This window comes from Lygodium microphyllum, chromosome 3, assembly GCF_053477565.2.
Source record: "Lygodium microphyllum isolate KBCC chromosome 3, Lygodium_microphyllum_v1.1.10, whole genome shotgun sequence".
Classification (NCBI taxonomy): Eukaryota; Viridiplantae; Streptophyta; class Polypodiopsida; order Schizaeales; family Lygodiaceae; genus Lygodium; species Lygodium microphyllum.
The window spans coordinates 13,892,956-13,915,796 of record NC_141137.1 but is presented as its reverse complement, the minus strand read 5'-3'; the positions used below and the strand labels follow the sequence as shown (position 1 = coordinate 13,915,796).

At 41.0% G+C, this 22,841-nt stretch overlaps 1 protein-coding gene across 3 annotated transcripts in view; it reads right to left on the bottom strand.

The window, feature by feature from the left end:
- The window catches only part of LOC148038070 (peroxisome biogenesis factor 10-like), an 80,005-nt gene that overhangs the window by 35,790 nt on the left and 21,374 nt on the right, over positions 1-22,841 (bottom strand). For 2 of the 3 annotated variants that reach the window (XM_087668618.1, XM_087668610.1), the window contains exon 3: positions 17,032-17,063. The exons of the other annotated variant lie outside the window; for it this stretch is intronic. In XM_087668618.1, the coding sequence (XP_087524744.1) occupies positions 17,032-17,063 (32 nt within the window). The remainder of the gene's footprint in view (positions 1-17,031; positions 17,064-22,841) is intronic. 3 annotated transcript variants of the gene reach the window in all.

The following is a 22,841-nucleotide window of genomic DNA, read 5'->3' as shown; positions in this document are numbered from 1 at the left end:
GCCTCCTGTCCTGTAACAATAATGCTCTGCATCATTGGAGCTCCAGCAAGAAAAGGCCCAAACATCTTTGGTCCTCATAGTCCATCACCTATCTTAGTCGTCCAAACCCCTCCTTAAAGAGGCAATGATAGCGGCCTCGGATATCATAGTATACATTACATCTACAAATGTAGTGCTCCTCCATCTCTGGCTCCCATCCACAAAGCTGGCACATCCTCTCATCGGCTGCAATATGGCTCCATCGACCTGCCTCAATTATCAACTAATGCAATGAGGTGCGGATCTGACCAATAGCAACTCGGAGTCCATGGGACAGTTAAGCATCCATGTATCTAGGCCTCACTATGAAATCGTCATGAGAAAGCTGCAAGAAGTGACTTTGGTATTGTGCCATTTTCATGCCTAATGGAAAAGGGGGCTTGGACCAAGTCCTTTCTATCTCCACTTTAGTGATGTCTGCCCTGATCACACTATTCAACTCTGCACGACTAAGGCTCAAAGTAGGGCAGTCGAGGCTGTAATCAAACGGTGGTAGTCTATCTGTACTCATGCCATGCAAATTCAGCCATATGCTCATGTGTGCATACCAACACTATCTATCTCCCTCTGCTGCAAGCTGTCTTGAAGACTCCAGTGCTAGTCTAGGATATCGGTCTTTAGTGAGCTGCCATATCCTTTGAAGGAAAGTACTTGCTTGGAATAATGCCTCAACTACCATGGATGCAACGCCTAATTCTGCCTGGATGATCTCCTGTGGTACTGAGGTTTTTGCCCTTATCATATGTGCTATCATCATGACTAGCGGTCTTTCCATGTGTTCCCATCCATCATAATGTTGTGCTTCCGGTCCATCATAGTCCATAAGTGGCATCCGTCTAGTATGATAAAGGCTTGGGCCCCAGATGGCTACCCCATAGAGCAGTGTGGGCTTAACTAAAGTGTCAAAAAGCCACAATTTGGTACGAGGCTCTTGAAACTGTATGTGTGCACACTGCCGCTCTAGAGTACCGAAAGCTGCATATGCCCCTGCAAGCCTAGCCTCTGAAGTCTCCTTCCATGAAAACTGTGGCCCCTTGAAAGTGACCCCGAGGTATACATATTGTCTAACCATTTCCACAGGCTAGCCGTCATACATAAAGTAATGCTCTGAGTGTGTCACCCAACCTATAAGGTGTTAAAGACCATGATTTTAGTCTTTCCGAGATTAACCTTGAGACCTTTCTCTTCACAGAACACATGCAATGCGTCCAGATGCCTTTATAGTCCCTCTGGTGAATTGGAGAGAGAATACAATGCCCTAGGTAATCACACTGAATAATGCCACACTTATGCAAAATGAGGCATGAAGTGTTTTTAAATTATAAAATATGATACCCTAACGGCTTAACTGTCATAGGAAACCCCAAAATAAGCCCTAACCCTAGTGTCAATTAGTGCTAGGACACTAGGGGGCAACAACTGCATTTAATGACAGTTTTAATGCCTAGGAAGCCCGAATCATGAATCAAAGGGCATCAACGCATAGCCCATGGGATGGCCTACAGATCTCATGAACATTCTTCAAAGGTGGCCATAAGCATTTTGCCTTAACCTTTGCAGGGTCCATACAAATACCATCAACTGATATAATGTGCCCCAAAAAGTGGATCTCATGCAAAAAGTATTCACTTTTCTTCTCATTAATAGCCAGGCTATGCTTACGCAACTCATTGAACACAATGTCCAAATGTTTGATTTGCTCTACCTTATTCTTTGAATAGACAATCGTGTCATCAAAGAAAGTACCTACAAATGCCCTATGGGACCTGAAGATGCCATCCATCATCCAATTAAAAGTGGCAGGAGCATTGGTAAGCTCAAAAGGCATGACAAGAAACTCATACAACCCAAAAGGTGTTCTAAAAGTTGTCTCAAGACACATCCTTCGATCTAATGCATATCTAATGATACCCACTTTTCAAATCTATACGTTTGAATATGGATGCCCCTTGCAATCTATCCATAACATCATCAATCCAAGGGATCGGAAATCGGTTCTTTATTGTGCTCTTGTTCAAAGCACGATAGTCAATGCATATATGCCATGAAACATCCTTTTTCTGTACCAAAAGCACTAGAGAACAAAAGGGGATGAGTTGGGCTGAATCAACCCTTATTCTAATACCTCATTCACCTAACTCATAATCTCCTCTTGCTAAGCTATATTGACTCTGTAGGGTGGCTTAGTAGGTGAGCTACTTCCAAGGATAAGATCTATTCCATGATCTTTAAGCCTTTCATGCGGTAGCTGTCTGAAAGTGACTAAGAGAAGCAATTAGTATACATTTTCGAAAATAATATGCAATCATTCTCACTATCATATTCCAACATTCTCACTATCATCCTTAAACCAAGTACACTAGAAGATGATTTTTCATTACTTTAGAAATGGCAACTACAAATACAACAAGGATCGATTCCCCTTTCAACTTTACATCAAGTGTGAGAGTCTTTCCCTTGTGCTGAATAGCGAGTCTTTCCCTTGTGCTGAATAGCGATCTCTTTTGCACATGAATCAATCATTGCATGCATACGATGATACCATGGGATACGAAGCAACACATCACAACCCTCGAGTGGAGCAATAAAGAACTCTTCGTTATCCACATATCCCCGTATATGCAACCAAAGCTTAAAAATGAGCGGTGTGATGGGCTCTACATAACCCTTACATGCCATTCCCCCTTGGGTCCCATCTCATATTCTCTGATGTCTAGACATGCTGCCATATCTACAAAGATGAAGTTGACTCATGCACCATTATCAAAGAAATCAATGCACACCAATCCCTAATTTTTTCCCATGCTCTACACAACTTAGTAGCATCATCGTTGGACTGATCACTAATAACATCGAGCACATATCCCACTAATGTTTTGGGCTTCTTTCCCTTGGGATCTCCCTGATTTTTTGATTTTCCAACTTGCTACCTATTGGGATAGTGCCTTGCAATGTGACCCTCTTGTTCACAAATAAAGCATTTATAAGCAATCATCAATTCTCTACGTTGTGCCAATGTTTTTGAGCCCTTTCTATGCTGTTTTGGCCTCTTTTCAGACTGATTTTTATATCTTTCCATTTTCTCAACCTTAAACGACTTTTTATTCAATTTCTCCCCTCTCTCTAGGAAGCCCAAATCCTTCCCATGCAAAAAAGTATCTGCTGTAGTAGCAATCTCTATGAGCTGAGACGTACTAGAGACCATGGATTTTATGCAAAAATCCCTAATTCCTTTGGGCAGCCCACAAACATATTTTTCCACTTGCTCATGAAAGGGTACGAAGCAATAAGAAGTGACGGGCAGCAATGCATCCTAAAACATCTTTTTTCTATTGCTCAAAATTATTGCATTCCTTGGCATCTAGCTTGTTCCAAGCTGTCATGCTGTCCGCCTCAAAGGTACTGGTCAGCCAACTCGATGCACATATTTGCTTGTATTGTACTCATCAAAAGTATGGACTACCACTGCAATGCATTCCCCTTCAAGAAAGTGGTTGCCTTTCGAATCTTTGAAGATTCGGTGAAATTTCCCCTTGAATAGGCTATATCAAACTCCTAAATGAAAGTCAAAGCTTTCAACCTATCTTGTGCATCACTGAAGAACTCAAACTTCATTGCTTTTTCACCCTCATCATAGTCCTTTGCTGCCCCTTTGGGTGTCAAGTTGTCATACACCGACTACTGTAAAAAGGGTGCATTAGCTAAATTTACATCAAAACCAACACCAAACAGAGCACTTGCATGACCAACACTCATTCATTGAGCCCCATAAACATTCGAGGGTGCAAATGCATTACCAAAAATGCTACTTTGTGCCCCAAGCATCAAGCCAATGTTGCCATATATAGGGTTTTACACATTTCCAACCACACCCGAATACAATGGACCTTGCACACCATGCATTGGCTACTGCATACCATAGGGATTTGTGCCATACATTTCCATATGTGGTTCCTATCCAAGCATTGCATGAAATGAAAAATCGTGCTACCACCAAAGTATCCTAGCTGCCCCATCATAGCATGCATGCCCCGCTATCCAAGATCCATTGGATTGGCACTTCCACATTGACATTGCATTTGCACTCATTGCCCCATAGGTACCAACAATTTTGCTTCATTGGCCTCTTTTGGGGCTTCAAGTGAAGGATTTGACACTACCTTCAATGCACCTTACTATTCTGAAGGTGCAGAAGATGGCTTCGTCTTCTTCTTGCCCTTACTATCCTTTTTCGTCATCTGATTTTTGAATTGGTCATCAAATTCCTCCACTTTGCTGGTCATTAGCCTCATTATGCCTTGAAGGCCCTACACCTTGCCCAACAACAACATTTTCAACTTATTGTCCATGGTCTGAGCCTTGTCCAAGAGTAGGCACTGCCTTTCCTTCTTCGCCATGTGAATGTCCATATTGAGAAGCATCATTACTACTTGATCCGATCTCATTGGATGAAGACATCTTGCTGTAATTTCTAAGCAGATCATAAAAGCCAACACTAGCACAAAGTTTCGGCTTGCAATCAACACTAGGACAAAAAGCTGACCACAAAAATCAACACTAGCACAAAGCTTCAGCTTGCAATTAGGTGCCTAGGACCCACCAAATCAAAGGATTGAGTGGTATCCCAACAATGGAACCATAAAACCAACCTTCCTTCTTGAATAAGGTGGTAATTCCCTAATCAGGTACTTAATTACAAAAATCAGTAAATAAACATAACCTGAAAATGCTCAATTTACCTTAAAATTGTTAGACAGTAGACACCCTGTGTTGGCTCCAAAAACTGGCGTCCCTTTCGGTATTTCTTTAACTTTGTTGGAAGAACACAGACTCAATAGCAGTTGAAGGAGTATCAAAAACAAACATTACTGACTCCTCTTCCTTGGCGATGCACTTTCTGCACTAAGTGATGTAGTGGCCTGTGGCTTCTTGCAATAACGGCATTTGCCCTTTTTGGCTTGTGTGCCCCTTTGTTTTTACTTGCATGTGATGTGCCAAAAGTCCCAAAACTTTGTGGAGCATTTTTTACTTGGCTGCCTTTGCCTTTTTGTCTAGCCATAAAAGCCTACTCAGAGGCTATGGCATCCACACCACTATTTCTTCTTGTTTGCTTCTCCTCTAGAAGCAAACTGAATAACTGAAGAAAAGTGATTGGCTGTGCGGCAATCCTCATGGTGAGGTTTAAGGCCGTATGGAAAGCCAAGTACAAAGGAGGTAATGAGTTCAAAGTGGTAGATATCATTTGTGCATCCAAATAGTACTCATCAACATTCATGAGTTGCTCACTGATTTTTATTCAAGTGATCCTGAATAGAATCAGCTTCATCCATTTTCAATGTCTCTAGCTCTTTCTTTAAGAAAGAGATGCGAGTTTCATTCTTGCCTGCAAAAATCTACTCTAAAGTTAGCCAAGCTTCTCATGAAGAAGCTGCTAAACGAATGTGGGGGATGATTGACCGCTGAAGTGCCAATGCAATCAGCAACAACGCCTATGCATCCCGTCTATCCTATGCTTTTTGAGCTATTGATCTTTGTGGAAGTGGCTAAGGTTGAGCAAGCTGAGGAGCTCGTTGTGCACGTCCTCCTGGAGGAGTAGCTAGAGCCAAAACTCCAGGTCTAGCTTCTTCTCCACTGACATAATCCCAAAGATTTTTCGCCACAAGTACACTCTTCATCATGAAGGACCAAAGTGAATAGTTATTTTCATCCAATCTGTCCTCCTTGGATACATAGGTGAAGACATCTCCTCCTTGATTTGCCATGATAATCAATTACCAAAAGAGGCAAAAGAGCAATGTCAAAGTGAGACCGCGGGAAATCTGAAAATTTCTAGAAATTGCAGGAAATAACTTTCTGCAATTAGTATACAGAGGTGCACTCTGTCAAAACTGTCTTTAATGCACAAATCCAAGGTGCAATCAGTGTTCAGCAACACTATATCAGCAAAATCCCCAAAATTTCTTGCCCTAGATTTGTTCAAAACAATCTATCAATGACCATAATTGCATTACATGTGCCAATGTCCTCAAAAAACATAAAGCCCTAAAATTTTTTATAAATGTGCCCAGAAATTTACATCCAATGTATCCCAGACACGTATCCAGAAGTCTCCTACTTACATAGAAAAACCCCTTTTCCAGAAATTTATTCCGGAATTTTAAAAAATTTTAAAAAATACCTCAAAAATAACGGGTTGACACGAGCACATGGACAGGCGAGCTGGCAGGCGTCAGAGCTATGGCAAGCTGGCGCAGATTCGTCAATCGCAGTCAGGCAGGTGGCGCAGTAGTCTAACGTGGCAGATGGCGAACGGGCAACCTGAGCAAGCTTCGAGCTGCAGAGCGTGGCGTGGCGAGCGACTGCCTTCTACGACTGACATGGCGAGCAATAACACACGTTGCGTTTCCAAAGACAAGCGGCACTAGCAACTACTGACGAGTGACACAGAGGACGTGACTGACGGGTATGACGTCTGGTAGATGGCATAGCACGGGGATGGACAGGGGGCAATCTGACGGGAGCAAGACGACCTGCACATGCTGGTGGCTGTTGTGGAACCTAGAGTTGAACTAAGCCAGAAGCTTCCAAAGGTTCAATGGATCTGAGGAGAACCTGAGCTTCAATTGAATAGAGCCAATACTACTCTGATACCAAATGTGAGATGAAGGCAGAATCAAAGTTCAGCACAGAAATCAGTAGACAGCATGAGAGTGAAGCACAACACCCAATACAATAGACTAAAAGAGTGTAAGCTGAAAGTACAAGGTACAACCCTTAAACCTTAGGGTTGTAGGGGATGTTCACACCCGAACACGATAAGTGCCCGTAAGTGTGTGTCGTAAGCACATACGAAATAATACCATAAGTCTAGGAAAAAAAACCTATCCTACCAAGAGTAAAAAGTGCCCCAATATCCTACTGATCATCGATACTCCTGTGTGAGTGTAGGCGTAAGTGAGGCATGAGTGAAATACCCAACAATCAATGCCCTTCTTTTGTGCATAGCCTTTTGCTAAAAGCCTAGCTTTGTACTTATCAATGGATCCATCCGCTTTTCTTTTCAGCTTATAGATCCATTTAGTACCAATGGATTTCTTTCCACCAGGCAATGTCACCAAATCCCATGTTTGATTTTTAATGATAGAATCAAATTCAGCTTGCATTGCTACCATCCAATGCACACTCTATTGTGCATCCTTAAAACAATCAGGCTCCTCATCATCAAGTGCGTGTAGCCATCAAGAAGGGTATTAGTGATGATGAAGGAAGTATAGAGCTATGTGCCATGTGCTGCCACAATATATTGTCATGTAGATTACCATATGAGATGCCATGAATATAGTGGATCCAAGGTCGATGCAAGGAGTTTTCGACCTTGGATAGGCACCAAATACACGTTTTTCCCTCATACACAATGTTCCATTAACAAAAATACAATGTTGTGAAGACATGCTAGGATTTGCATAGAGAAAACACAAAGTGTAGGAATACGACTAAAACACAATAAGCACAAAACGTAAAAACATAAACACAAACAAAAAAGAAAGAGAACTCTGAAGTGAACAAATCAATGATGCAAATGAATGAGAGAAAGTACGAAATGCTCAAGGGCAAAACTATCTGTCTTCGGTCACAGACTTGGGATCCGTCTTCGGTGGACGTCACACTCCGACAATGCTCTACCTTTGAGCACACTGTACACTCTTACATTCATTTACAGCATTCATTCACTTCACAGTTGTATTCTCTCTCTCCCTTCTTCTGTTTGTATTTGAGTTTTTGTGTTTGAGTTTTGAGTTTTGTGTTTAGGGTTTGAGTTTTGAGTTTTGCATTTAGGGTTTGAGTTTTTCCCTCTATGTCTGTGTCTGTGTCTTTGTATTTCTGCCGTGGTCGTACACTCTGTGTGTCCTCAATGCAAACCCTAGCAGTCTTTTTAACACCTAGCATTCACTAGATATTTCAAAACATCCTTGCAATAGGGCTAGGGAAAGGTTTTAAGGTTAGATTTGACGTAGAAATTATGTGAACTTGGAGATCAATATCTACAAGATTTCATCAAATATGCCCCTCCAATATTAAATAAAAGTTATGAAGGGGAGCAAGACTGCCCAGGTGGTGTGCACCGCAAGAATGGAGTGTGTTCAATAGTAGAGAGTGTATAGAGAGTAGAGACTTGAGTTGGGTGTGTACCAGTGTGGTACACACAAAGAATAAAAGAATGTATTAATACTTAGGATACGGTACACACACACCCACAAGGGTGCAGTCACATGTATAAGTAAATATATACACGGAAAATATAGCAAAAGGCCTTTACACCCAACGATCTCCCACTTAAAGGTCTTGAGCAAACCTTTAACCAACTCCCACTAGTCGAATGCAATGCTCATGTTGAGCCTTTGCAAGACTCTTAGTGAGAACATCTGCAAGGTTATCTTATGTTTTGATCTTAGTTAGTGTGACTAGACCATCATCTAGAATCTATCTGATAAAGTGGATACCGCACATCAATATGTTTGGTACGTGCATGAAACATGGCATTCTTAGCCAGGCATATAGCACTCTGGCTATCACATCCAAGCATAAGTGTTTTGATGGGCAGCCCAAAATCCTTGACTAAACAACCAAGTCAAACAACTTCTTTCGAAGCTTCAATGGCTGAAATATATTCAGCCTCAGTGGTAGAAAGTGCTATTAATTTTTGCAATCTAGAGCACCAAGAAATTGCCCCTCCATTCAAGGTAAATATGTACTCACTAGTAGACTTGCGAGTATCCAAGTTGTCTGCCATGTTTGCATCACAATATCCCTATAGATCTAACGTACCCTTTCCATAGCAAATACATTTTCTTTGTGTGCCCTTAAGTTACCGTTCGATGTATTTCGCTACCTCCCAATGTGCTTTGCTAGGATTTGACATAAACCTGCTCACAACTCCCACTACATGAGCAATGTTAGGTCTAGTGGCAACCATAGCATACAAGAGTGACCCACAAGCTGAAGCATAAGGAACACCCTTCATAGAGCTGGCTGCCTTTTCATCTTTTGGGTAATCTGCTTTGCTAAGCTTAAGGTATGGTGGTAATGGTACACCAAGTGGCTTAGCATCTGTCGTAGAAAAATTATGTGTATAACCCTTAGCCACAAGCCGGGTTTTGTATTTGGGTTTGCCATCCACACTTGATTTTGTAGACCCATTTGTTAGGAATAGCTTTCCTATCTTTGGGCAACGGAACGGAATCCCAAGTATCATTCTGATACAATGACTTCATTTCTTCTTGCATAGCTAGCTCCCACTTTTTCTTTAATTCACATGATAATGCCTCTTTATATGTGAGAGGCTCACCCTCATCTGTAGGTAAAATGCAGTCCAAAGAGGGATCAAACCTTGTATAGGTCTCCTGACATGTGTAGACCTTCTCACCAAATGATCTGTGTTATCAAGCAATGGATGTACATCTAAAGGAAGGTCAATGACCTCATTATTTGGCTCTGCTGAACTGCATTTTCAAGTTGCTGTGAAACATTTTCAGGCTGGTGTAATTCATTTTCAGCATGCCAATTTCCCTTTGTTGCCCATTTTTATCAAGCTCAATAATGACACACTAATTATCAAAACCAGCATTAAATAGAGCTGAATTTTCAGTGGCTAATGGCTGTTCAAGTGGCTGATCATGCTGAAATGTCACTTTCTTTTTCTTTTAAATCACTAGATGTGACATTTTTCAGCAAGTTTGATTCATTAAATACCACACCTCGGCTGCGTAGTACCTTTTTCATGCTTGGAACCCAAACTCTATAAACCATTTCACCTTCATCTCCATAACCCATGAAGATGCCTCTGAGAGATTTCATGTCAAGTTTGGTTCAGCTATCAACAGGTACATATACATAGCACTCACAGCAACCAAAGACCCTTAAGTGGTCGTATGAAGCAGGTTTGCCACACCAAACCTCTTCGAGGATGCCACTTTCAAGTGCACAATGTGAAGATCGGTTGCAAATAGGCACCACGGTTTTAAGTGCCTCTCCCCAAAACGATTGCGGGAGATTAGTTGTGGATAGCATGCACCGAATCTTCTCACATAAAGTGCGATTCATTCGCTCAGCCACACCATTAGATGACGGATTACAAGGGGCACAAAACTTATTGAATTCTTTACATACATACTCTCCTCCATTGTCTATTCTTATGCATTTTAACTTTAAACCATTTTGAGTACTAACAAATGCATAAAACTTTTTAAAGGCGACCAACACCTCGATTTTTCACTTAAGCAAGTAAACCCATAGCTTTCTAGAGTGGTCATCAATAAAAGACACAAAATAACAGAAACCACTATGAGTTTTTATTAGCAAGTACATACATCAAAATGGACTAAATCCAAAATACATGCCTTCCTAGAGGCTCCATGAGAGTATGAACTCTTTACATGTTTTCCCAAAACACAGTCGTCACAAAAGTCAAGCTTTAAGTTTTTCACATCAACTCTTCCAAGTAAATAAAGTGTCTGCAAGCCCTTTTGACTCATGTGTCCAAGACACTTGCGCCATAGCTCCATGTGTGACTGTACTTCTATAACAAACTTTCCACGAAGTGCCTTGCAGTGAAGATAATATAAGTTCCCTTTTTACCGCCTCTAGTGACAAGTATGAATCCTTTCTCTATCTTTCACATTCCACCACCAAAGATAGTGAAGTAACCCTTGTTATCTAACTGCCCAACAAAAAGCAAGCTCTTCTTAATGCCACCTACATGCCTAATATCATGAAGAATCAATTCTTGGCCATTTTCAAGAGCCAGGTATATAGTGCCCCCTCCTTCAATATCACATGTATGGTTATTCCCTAGGTGAACTTTCCTAAGGTTACTTGCTGCATATGAAGAAAAACACTCCAAAGATGGAGTTACATGAAATGAAGCACCATTGTCAACAATCCACGATTGTGATAAACTATCATGAGCAAAAAACAATGCATCTATCACATGCCTTTTAGTGATATACATGTCTTCCACTGTTATACCATGTGGATCTAAGGATGCAACCAATAAATCGGCATCTTTATTTTCTTATATCTCCTCAATGACAACATTAGATACCACATTTGGCTTCTCTATTTCTTCACGGGTAGAGCTGCCATCCTTCTCATTCTTTTTGCCTTTTGCATTTGTCTACTCCTTGCATTCTTGCTCCCTTTTATAGTTCCTGCAATCGGGCTTGTTATAACCTTTGCATCCACATTGATAACAAGTGACATCTTGCTGTTTTTCCTTGCTTTTGCTGTGATTTTTGTGTTTACTTGCAACATTTGACCTCTTTTCAATTCATCCTCTTCCATTATAGGTTGATCCACTCTTTTCCCCACTTGCCTTGCCTCTAATATTCTCATTGAGAATAGAACCACGCACACCATCAAATGTCAAGTTGGGGTTGTTGCTCAATGACACAACCAATGCTTCCCATGAATCTAGCAAAGTCATGAGCAAGAAGATAGCCTTCAACGTAGGATCAAAAGCCGGCAAGCCTACATACTATAACTGACTCAAAATACCAATGAATGCATTTAAATGCTCTGAGGAGAGCTTAGACTCATCAAGCTTCAAGTTGACCAACTTTCGCATGAGATGGACCTGATTGACAGGAGTAGTATTCCCATACGTAGCCTTGAGTTTCTCCCAAACTACATATGCAGTAGTCAGTCCCTTAATATCAACCAAGATATCATCTATGACTGCCATTTTGACGTAAGTAATTGCTTTCGTATTCATTTTAGCCCAATCCTCATCTGACAAAGCAACAACCTTATGTTCTGCCAAAGCATCATCACAATTCTTCAAAAAAAGTATACCCTGCATACGATCTTTCCAAAGATCAAAGCCATTGCTGTCAAATTTGCGAATCTCAAAAAGATTATTTGTGTTAGATGTAGATACACTGCCAACCATTTTCAGCAATTAAAAAAACTGCAATAAAATGCTGAATGCTTTCAACCAATAGCAAGGTTGCAGAATATAACAGCAAATACGCAAACTTGCACTTCCAAAAGTGACCAAGAAGCAAATATTTTGCTGCAATTTCAGTCCCAAGGGCTGATTACAGCATATACATGAGTCAAATTTGATACATATGCATAAAAGACAACTCCCACTTCAATAATACATCACCATAACGCCCAAATGCAATTGTACCACTGTTTCACTACACAATGAGCATTCAGCAATACATGTACCGAGAGAAGCTGCCTTTTTTATAACATTTGATACATCCCAAGTCTAAATTTCTCTCACTCAGTAGTGAATCAGCCGTAATTTCATTGTCAAAGCACAAATTGACTCAAAATACATCACACGTGCGAAAAGCCCCAAAATTTTTGCAATAAATCTGCCCCAATCACATTAATACATCATCCCAAGTGTCAAATATCGGTAAATGTTGCAGAATTTCACAAATTCTGCAAAACCCCCAAATTTTGGGGTTAAAATGTGCACGAATTTCAGTGAAATTGGCTCAGCTGAGAAAAAATTCACTTGTACATGAAAAGGCCCAAAAATTTTGGAGCAAATGCGCACAACGTCTGCAATTTTTGGGTCAAATGCCTCTGTTATGCATGAATAGCATCAAATCTGGGAAAAGTCCCAAATTTCGGGCACAAATCTGAGAACTATGCTTACACGCGCAAACCCCTGTCAGTAAGCAAGGGAGCTGCTTGCAAGAGAAGCAGGGAAACTGCTTGCAAGAAAAATAATTTTTTTAAAAATGACAATCTGCCCTGGAAATGTGTCGAAAATGCTGTTGTTGACCTGCCGACAGCCTCCTGTGACCTGTGCCTACCTGCCAACAGCTTTTCCTGCTTGAAAAAGTTGCTGCCTACTGCCATGCTGTCACCTACAGGCTGTCACTTGCCTATGGGAGGTGACGAATTGCTGAAATGTGTCGCCTCAATGCACGTGCAAACCTTTGCTAAAAAATGACCTGATGTTTTCTTCGCGCGTACAAGCTGAAGCTAAACTCGCCTTGATTTCGAGAAGCACGCACACCTTCACCAAAGCCCTCATACCAGTTTGAAGGGGAGCGAGAGTGCCCAAGTGGTGTGCGCGGCGAGAATGGAGTGTGTTCAACAATAGAGAGTGGAGACTTGAGTTGGGTGTGTACCAGTGTGGTACACATAAAGAATAAAAGTATGTATTTATACTTAGGGTACGGTACACACACACCCACAAGGGTGCGGTCACATGTACAAGTAAATATATGCACATGGAGTGTAGTGAAAGGCCTTTACACCCAACAAGTTAAGGCAACCACTTTTCTTGAACCAATTACTCACGAAAAAGAAAGGCCACACCATTGAAGAGAGGATACATTTACCTAAGGGAATATTTTTTTCACAAATAGTTTCTACAATGGAAGAGAGATTTGCTTTTCTTGATCTACTAGATCGATTACAAAGACAAAGGGTTCGCCACATCAAAGGGGCTAGAGACATGATGGAGAGCATTAGGAGGTGAGGCCCTTGGAGTGGAGAACTGGCACAGACACTTTCTAGACATGGATTGGGCCTTTTGCTATAGGAGACATCCTTCTCGCATTGCTAGCTACTAGTGGAGAGAGTGCTTACTTCTTAGTATACGAGGATAGCAAACTCAAGAGAAGATCTCGATTAGCAAAAGTTTACAAGATGCTCCCACCAAAGAATCAAGGTTGTGGCTCATTGTGATAGGACTTGGTATTTGAACCCAAACCCTAAGACATGTACAAGGGATGGCTAGAGATATGGTGCATATAGCAAGAGGCCTCATTTGAGACTACAGTGGGATCTTGAGGGATGGGTATGAAGCGATCCGTTTGCAGAAACACCTAGTGATGTTTCCTTTTTAAAATACACAACAAGATTGGAAAGGAGAATTCAGATGATTAGGATCAGAGCGATGCCAAAGCTGTCTCCACATTGGACTACATAAGGCACATCATCGCCTTTTCTTCCTGACTTTTAGAGGAGATTGAAGGACAATCTTAGACCCGCAAAGATTCCACACTTTCTATGGTTGCTTGGACACGAGTTTAGCAGTGGGTACATGGCTTGGTTGTGACATAGATCTTGTTCCTTGTGTTAAATACCAAGAGCAGAGTAGACACACAGACCCTGCATTTAGGATTGCCCTAGGGCTCAAGAGATATGGAGGAGAGTCCCTAAGATGGTCTTTCATGGTACTGCACAGCCTATAATTATGACATTGGGGATAATTGCTCAAGTCACAGATAGATGCCCAAATGCAAATAGGAGGATAAACAAGGATTTCAAACTTACCTTGTCTTGAGACAACTTGTGAGCAAGATTGGCATGCTAGATTTCTCATGGACAGTGTGGACTCAAGGCCATTGTCATTGATGGAAGCTCATAGCCAATATTATCACTTGGTATATAAGGACCACTGAATGCAACCATGCTATAGATTTATTGAATATATCCACTACGGATTCTCTATCACGAGGATGTGAAATTTTGATACTTTGCTTAGCATTTGATTAGGTATTAAACAAATTATGTGGGATACACATGTGATGTGCAAGTTAGTTGTTTCACAATGATGAGCCAAGGACCTTGACAAGTTAGTGAGAGTCAAAGACAACAGTTGTAATAAGTTATGTCAGTCACGTACTAGATGGTGCTTGGTGAAAATTTTTGGCTTAGAATATTTTACTAGCCATTAATGCCAATGGTAACATTAGGAACTAGGCATTAATTAATTAATTAATGCCAATTCAAGTGCTAATAAATGCTCAAGAATACTTGGACAACAAATTGGCTTAGCCAATTTGAATTGTTGGTTGGTGTAACTAATTTTCTAAGCAAGAATTAATCATTAAACTAATTTTTAGAATTAAATTTGACTGATTGAAGAATGCATTTAGAAGCTACCACTTGGCAAAACTTGTCCATGCCGCGAGGGAAAGATTATTAGAGGCTATTGGAGCCTCATTCCGACATTGTGGAGGTTAGGAGAGGAGGAGAGAGAGCTATTGCTGCAATTTTCCAACCATTGCTAATCAGCCCAACCATTGGAGGCTGTCAAAGAGCTGCTCCTAGCTGATCAAGAGGCCTTTGGAGGCAGTCGATAGCCCCTATAGGCTGTCTATACGCAAGTAACAACAAGTTTCAGGCCCACAAGGGCAGGTGGCTGCATGTGGAGCTCTTCTTGATGCTGGTCTGCAGCATGCAGTGGCTCTAAGATCCAACTCCTCAATGGTAGAGAATTTTACAAGCACACTATAATTGCTTTGTTCAATTGGAGCAGCAGATGTAGCTGTGCTGTAGATTTTGTGGACATATACATTGCAAAGAATCTATCCAGGACATGGACAGAGATTGTCCACACCATCCAACAGAGATGGGAGAAGTTACAGGGTGATCCGGAGACTATAAGTAGAAGGAGATATGCATTTCTTAGTATCAGGAATTCTGACACTTTCCATCATTCTGAGTCACACATGCTCTAGACCTCCTAATCGGTTATTCACTCAAGCCTTGTACTGGACTTGCTACTATTTTGCTTTATACTTAATATATCTTGGAAGCCCATCACACAACTCTTGAAGTTTACCTCGGAATATTCTATTATGAGGGATCTACAGTAGGATTATATCTTCTTGGAAAAAAACAAACTACAAGGGAACTCTCGACATTTCAAGTTTCAACCAAGTCATTTCACTATGATGCCAAGATATCCCTAGAGTAAAAACAGTACACCAAAATCCTAAAGTCTGCAGAAAGTCCAACATTTTCATTCTGCAGGTCTGGAGCTCCTCAGATGTAGTTCTAAGTGACCATAGAAGTACTAGGGCCACCATTACTGAAATCCCAAAAAAAATGTCTAAATGTTGTTTTCAAATGAAACATTTCGATGCTGGACAGCCTGCAACAGATGCACAAAAATATTCATGCATTTAAAATATGAGCCTAAATTTCAAACTAACATATTCAATCAGAAAGGTGAGAATCTGGAATTTCCCCTCCCTAATTGAAAGCCCAAATCTGAAATTTAGGGTTGGGCCTAGATGGACTTCCTCCACCAATCTGAAATTTGGGATTTCTGCCGTTTCCAGTTTAGAGCCGACAGATTGCAGAGGGGAAACTTGAAATGTGGCAAAGTTCCCTGCTGCCAAGTCTAAAATATCAGAGTTTGAGCAAAAACCAGAAACAGAGGCATTGTTAAACCAGGTAAAGTTTATATGCACTCATCAATGACCTTTGAGAAACAAGGAACGATCTGTCTTATTATTTATCGGGGAACATATATCCAGAATATGACTTTCTCTCAAACCAAACAAACATTTCAGTGGATCGTTTCACTATATGCAATGGAACATTTCAGTTGGATTCCAAATTTCATGTTTCATTGCCAATGAAGCACCTTTCATGGTGACCTGCAGATCACAAGTACTGAGGTATCTCGGTTACAAACTCCCTCTATATATGCGACGATACAGCCTATTTTGCAGTACAGTTCTGCAGCTGCACTCCTTATGTACAGATGGATTCTCACAACCGTATTGCTAGCAGACACACTCCTTGTACGTGATCACAAGCACACAATGGATAGATGCCTCTTGCTTTAATGTGACAGCGGTATGGGATATCAGCATCTTTGGCCATAGCTCGTGGCTCAATAGGGTGGTGACATTTTCCATATGTGATCCCTTGGTTCTTTTAACCTTCCTACTCTAATTTGAGTAGTGTATACAGTAGAAGCATGTTGATTGAGTTTAGAAACAGGGGAGATGAGTAGAGAGTTCAAATTGGTGCAGGCCAGATCTGTAGAGATTGCATTGGTGCAGTCCAGATCTGTTGCATCATGAGTAAAATCAGGAAAAACAAGATCCCTCAGGTGCTTGCACAAGCATCCTCACATGAAGTATTACTTTAGCCTGTTCAGCAATTGTCTGATTTTATTAGCAAAAACTGTGTAAATTTCATGTTGACTGTCCTGCCCACCTCGTGGTGATTAAATATGGCCCACCTTGTACCTGGATATGGCAACCATGGTTAGGAAAGCATACAGCAAAACCATCTCGCAATCATTTACATAAATCAGACTCATTCAACACTCATAAGCAGTCCACTATCTTCATCCAAATATCAAAGCAGAAAAAACAGAAGTTAAATAGACTTACACTTTAGAGCTTATATGCTTTCTTTATAGCTGAGCCTTGAACATCATCATCATTATCGCTTGCCTTCTCATGATTCATAGCAAAGCATCTCTCTAACTACAACAAAAGAGTAATAGAACCTTCTACTTGGCAAACCTCTGCATACGATACTTAGGTGAACCTGGAGGCTGGCATGCATATCTGGTTTGTGAATATGAAAATAAGGCACTAGAAACATAGAAACAAGCAGGAACTGTCAAGACATGGCAGGTTCAAGCAGGAATTACCAGACATGCAGAACAGGCAACTCGCAAGTACTTATGGTCCATGCACATTTGACAAGATCGGGTGACCAAGTTAAGAACCAGGATTAATGATGTAAGAGCAGCTGCTTCTCTAGGTTATAAGGTTTCCTTGGTGTTAATTTCCCTTCCCTTGCGTGTTTCTTTCGCTTTCCTTGTCATGGACTACAATTGATAGTTGTTGCATGCTAAGCTGCATCTCTCCCCTCTTCCTAGTGTCCAATGTTCTTTTGACTATGACGCCTTTGCGAAATTCCAATGCAGTATGTTTTTGCTTAGACACATTGCAGTGCAATCAGCGATGAGTGCAAGGATATCAAGGGGGAGGTCTGTCACACAAGGACATGAAAATTTGATGCTTTGCTTAGCATTTGATTAAAGAGTTAATCGAATGTGCGAATGCAAAAGGCAAAAGTTGTATAAGTTATCCTTAACATGTACCAGGTGGTACCTAGTGCTAGAAATTGGCCTAGATCACTTAATTAGCCTTGAGTGTTAGTGGTGGCACTAGGGACTTGGCAAGAATTAATTATTTAATGCCAATCCGGGGGATAATGAGTGCTCAGGAATACTTGGGTGATAAATTGGTCTGGCCAATTTAATTGTTGGCCAATCATATTAATTTTCTTCACATTAAATAATTATAAAGTTAATTTTCCGAATTACTATTCTGAAAATTAATTTAACTATGCTGGATAATGGATTAGGAAGGCCACCACTTGGCAAAATTTTCCCATGCAAGTTTTGCAAAGTCAAATTATTTTTCCAAGCATGAAATAATTATTAAATAAAATTTCAGAATTACTATTCTGAAAATTATTTTGATAATGCTGGAAAATGGAATAGGAAGGTTGCCACTTGGCAAAACTTGCCCATGCAAGTGAGGGAATTCTGGTTGGAGGCTTTTTTGGGGGTTGTTGGGGGTTGGAGAGTGGGGTTGGAGGTGTGTGCGCGCACGTGCACACGTGCGTGCAAGGGGGGAGGGGGGAAGAAGCATTCTGAGTTGGATCAAGCTCTAAAGAGGCTATAGCAGGAGATGGTAGCTAATCAGGAGTAGTTTCAGCCATCAAGGAGCTGCCAGAGAACCAAGCAACTGCAACCACAATAGCAACCAAGTGGCAGCATCTAGAGGGTCTCTGGCAATAGCATCTTGCTCAGTTCTCATGGTAGAACTCAGAATTTGGTCTCTCCTCAGCTTTGTCTCTTAACCTCCAACTCAATCTTATATTAGGTGCATGACGAAGACTAATTTCCCAAGCAAACCAAGGGACAAATTGGTCTTAAGGCTTGCTAGTCATTTGTGACAGCAAGAGGCAACTAGAGAGTGAAGGAGATTCACGGAATCTCATTGTATTCTATCCAAATAGCAATACAAGGTACAGAAATACTGCAAGGAGCATTAGTTTTGGGGCCAACAAGCTATCCATTGTATAAGATTAAGTGGCAACTTTGTATTTTCAGTTAATGTGAACTTTATGCTTGCTATAATTAGAGTTTAATCAGATTATTACAACCATATCCGAGAAGAAAGACTAGTTTCACCAACTATCGCGTTGGTAGGCTTAGGCCTTGAGTATTGGCACAAGCAGCCTGGGAACCAGCTGCTTAGTCCAAGATCTTTTGCCTTTTGCTAGTCACATGGGCCTGGGAGGGCTGTTGCATTGCTCGCCAGCCAAGGAGCTTGTCTGGCTCTACCTTGTTTCTACATCACATAAGCACTGCCTATCTGCAAAAAGCATGAGAGAAAGTGACAAAGATAGAAAGTGAAGCAAATGCCGCCCTACAACCCAGCGTACAATCTGTTTGGTTGTTCAATGCCTATTATACCTACATAGTCTACTGTGCTTGCAATGCGTAGGAGCCAACTCATGCAAAAAAGAGAAAGAGATAGAATGCGTCACCAAGTGGTGATACTTTTTACAGTTGCTTTCCTTATTTATTTATATAAATAATTTATTTTTCTTTTCTTTAGTTGCTGTTGCTTTTTACCCCCAGAGTTCTCTTGGATTAAGCCGGGATCTTTGCCTGGCCAGAAGAGACAGCCATTGGGACAAATTGAACCAATGGTTTGTGTGAGCCTTGGGACCAGACTGAATGGGCACTGAAGAATAGAATGCCAGTGGTTTAGAACTGTGTGCTTAGCCACTGGAGATAGTGCAGGACAATGAGCCTGGCCAAGACAGAAGATGCACATGTGACAATGCCCATGGAATAAAAGTCATTGTAACTGAGCCACATTACACTTTTTGATGTGGTTACAATGATAAAAGTTGCTCAGAACAACTTGAGGAATGCAAGGGTTACCATCCCTAAAATTTAGGGAGTTGCTATTTTTGGACCCCAGAATTTGTTCGCATCATTATCATCGTTTTTGCACGAGGATTAAAATTCTTTGGTTAGTACCAAGGTCAAATTTTGCACCGATCATGGAGAATTTTAGATCGGAAAGTTTAAACGGGAAAATTGTTACATGTATGCCGTGTGGCACAAATTCCCGAGAGAGAGAGAGAGAGAGAGAGAGAGAGAGAGAGAGAGAGAGAGCATTTTTTAAAAAACGTAATAGGCATAAAGGGCAGATCTGAGAATGAAGTTTTGAGGAGCTGAGGGTAGATTCCTGCAAGTACATTAGCTATGGAGAGTACTTCCTCATCTCTGACTCATGTACGGAGGTAGAGCTTTCTCCCTTTGGTCAACTCTCTCTCTATTCTCAAAGGAAATGCTCTGCTTAATGGACTGATTCCATCGAAGGTATAGTTTTGTGTTTTCTTTGCACTTCTACTGAGGCAAAAGCCTCACTATCCAAGTTCAGGAGCAGCTGTTGGCTTCTCCAATGCAGAAACTAAATAAAGTGATGACCATGCCACACAGGAACACGGTTTTTCAGCCCTAATTTAGTGTTGTTTGTGGGACTATTTTAATACTGGAATGATGCCAGGGTAAAAGGGATGTTGTTCTGGATATGCCGGGCAATAAGAACAGTAAATATAGAGTTCTGTAAACTGCAATTCTACACATGAATCATTGAGTTATGGTTACAGAAAATGCTTTCCTAAAATGAATGTTGTTCTGGATATGCTGGACAGTAAGAACAATAAATACACAGTTCTACAGACTGCAATTCTGCACATGAATCATTGAGTTATGGTTATAGAAAATGCTTTCCTAAAAGGGATGTTGTTCTGGATATGCTGGACAGTAAGAACAGTAAATATAGAGTTCTGCTTGCAGACTGTAATTCTACACATGAATTATTGAGTTATGACTACAGAAAATGCTTTCCTAAAAGGGATGTTGTTCTGGTCATATTATAATGTCCTTATGCAGCTGGGATTTACTCAGAAAAGATGAAAACCAACTGTTCACAAGTTATGTATTTTGGAACATTTCATTTTTGTAACTTTCCATCTTTTAATTGATAAAGAAATACCGAAAGGGATGCCGGTCTTCGGGGCCAATCTGATGTTAAGCTAGGTAGTGAGGTCTCTATTTTTGTGTGTGTGTGTAAAAAGACAAGGTATTAATTGAAGGAACTACCGCTTTATGTAAGTCATAGACCACTTTCAGAATAAGCAGCTCATAGCTCCTGTGCTTTGACGGAGGGCTTGAAGATGGCTCATCTAGATCAGTCTATTGAAGCCTTAGGTCTAGAAATGGATGTGGAAGAAGCTCCAATGAAAGAAGATATGGTGCCTTGCACCGACGAGATGGCTCTTGTAAAAGTGCACAACAAAAAGGAAACACAGACACAAAGACAAAGTAACAAAGGGAGACTGCAAGAAAAAGAGAAAGAAATCTGCACTAAACAAGGAACAAATACTCAATAATAGAAGGGGGACTAATCAGACTCTTCATACAACCCACAGCGTCAGTGAGGGCACTAGATCAAGCCAATGATGACGACAACATTGGAGATGGAGGAAGATGGCAGAGTCTGAGTGTGAATCTACCAAGGAAGAAGAAAGATGATCTGCCAAGGAAGTGGGGAAAGCTATATATAGCAAACTACCCTTAAATCTAGCTAACCTACACCCTGGGCCCTAAAAATGGGTCGACCAGCATTTAATGATGGTCCAACTACATTAAATGCAGTTGTAAATGTTGACATGGCAAATAAAATCCCAACAAGGATGGACCAAATCCGGCAGGTGATGGGACATTGGTAAATGCAGAAACTACCCAGAAATACACACAAAAACTTGACTAGAGGAGAAAATGTGCAGAAAGACAATGAAATGGCTGCTCTAGAATGAGCTACCTCCTCCCTCAAAACAAGTGATAGACATGTTAAAGCTCCTTAAGTCCTCGTCTAACTCAGATTGAGTCTCACAAGCAAGAGATGACAAGGCATGAAAACCATGATTGCTAACACCCCCTCTCAGATCCTAGGTGCGGTGGAAGGTCAAAGAAGCAAAAGATCCTATAGCAGCAAAAGCAATACCAATGTAGATGAAATCCATTGATGTAGACCACTGATGAAGAAACTGGAGAGATGGCAACTAAGTCAAAAGAATCATGGCCATGTCCTCTAAAGAGATCATCCTGCCAAGGAACACTAAGCTCATCCCGCATATCCACCAACCTGTTGATACGATCCTTCTTCTGCGAAGGAGAGTCATCAATAGCGAGCATCTATAATCTCTTCTCGAGAGTAATTCGGTGGGCAAATGTCTTCTAATGGTACAAAGAAGCAAGCTTTGCCCACACCTTCACAACTCTCTATAACCTATACATATGCACTAGGACAAAATCCTGTAAGGTCATATGACATGTCAGATGCACAGTGGAGATGTGATGGTTAGAAATGGCAATGGCAAAGAGAGAGAAAAACGTGAGCAGTAATAGAGAGTACAGAGTGTAATGCACCACATGTGGGTACAAAATGAGTTGTACCTCTTTTAGGTTTTTGTGAGGGATATATGTAAAGTACAAGTGCTAATGGTGCGTTCACACCCGAGCACATATAAAAGGCACCCTGGCCCTTTATTCCCAATGAACTCCCACCTAAAGGCAATGTGCCTTAAGGTTAAAGAAAAGAATCAGCTAAGTGCTAGGTCTAAGTATGTACAAAGCTGAAATACATATACTATCCAACTCCCATCATCTATTAGCAATGAGAAAACCGCTTTGCTAGAAGACCCTTCGTGACAAGATCTGCATGATTATCATCTGTATGTACCTTAAAAGCTCAATGCTTTTGTAGTCAAGTACATCCCTGATAAAGTGATACTTCACTTATATGTGCTTCATCTTTGGATAAAAGACGGGGTTTTGTGCTATCGTGATAGCACTCTAACTATCACAATGGAGTACAAGGGTCTCGGTAATGCCAAGCTCTCCCACCAAACGTGAA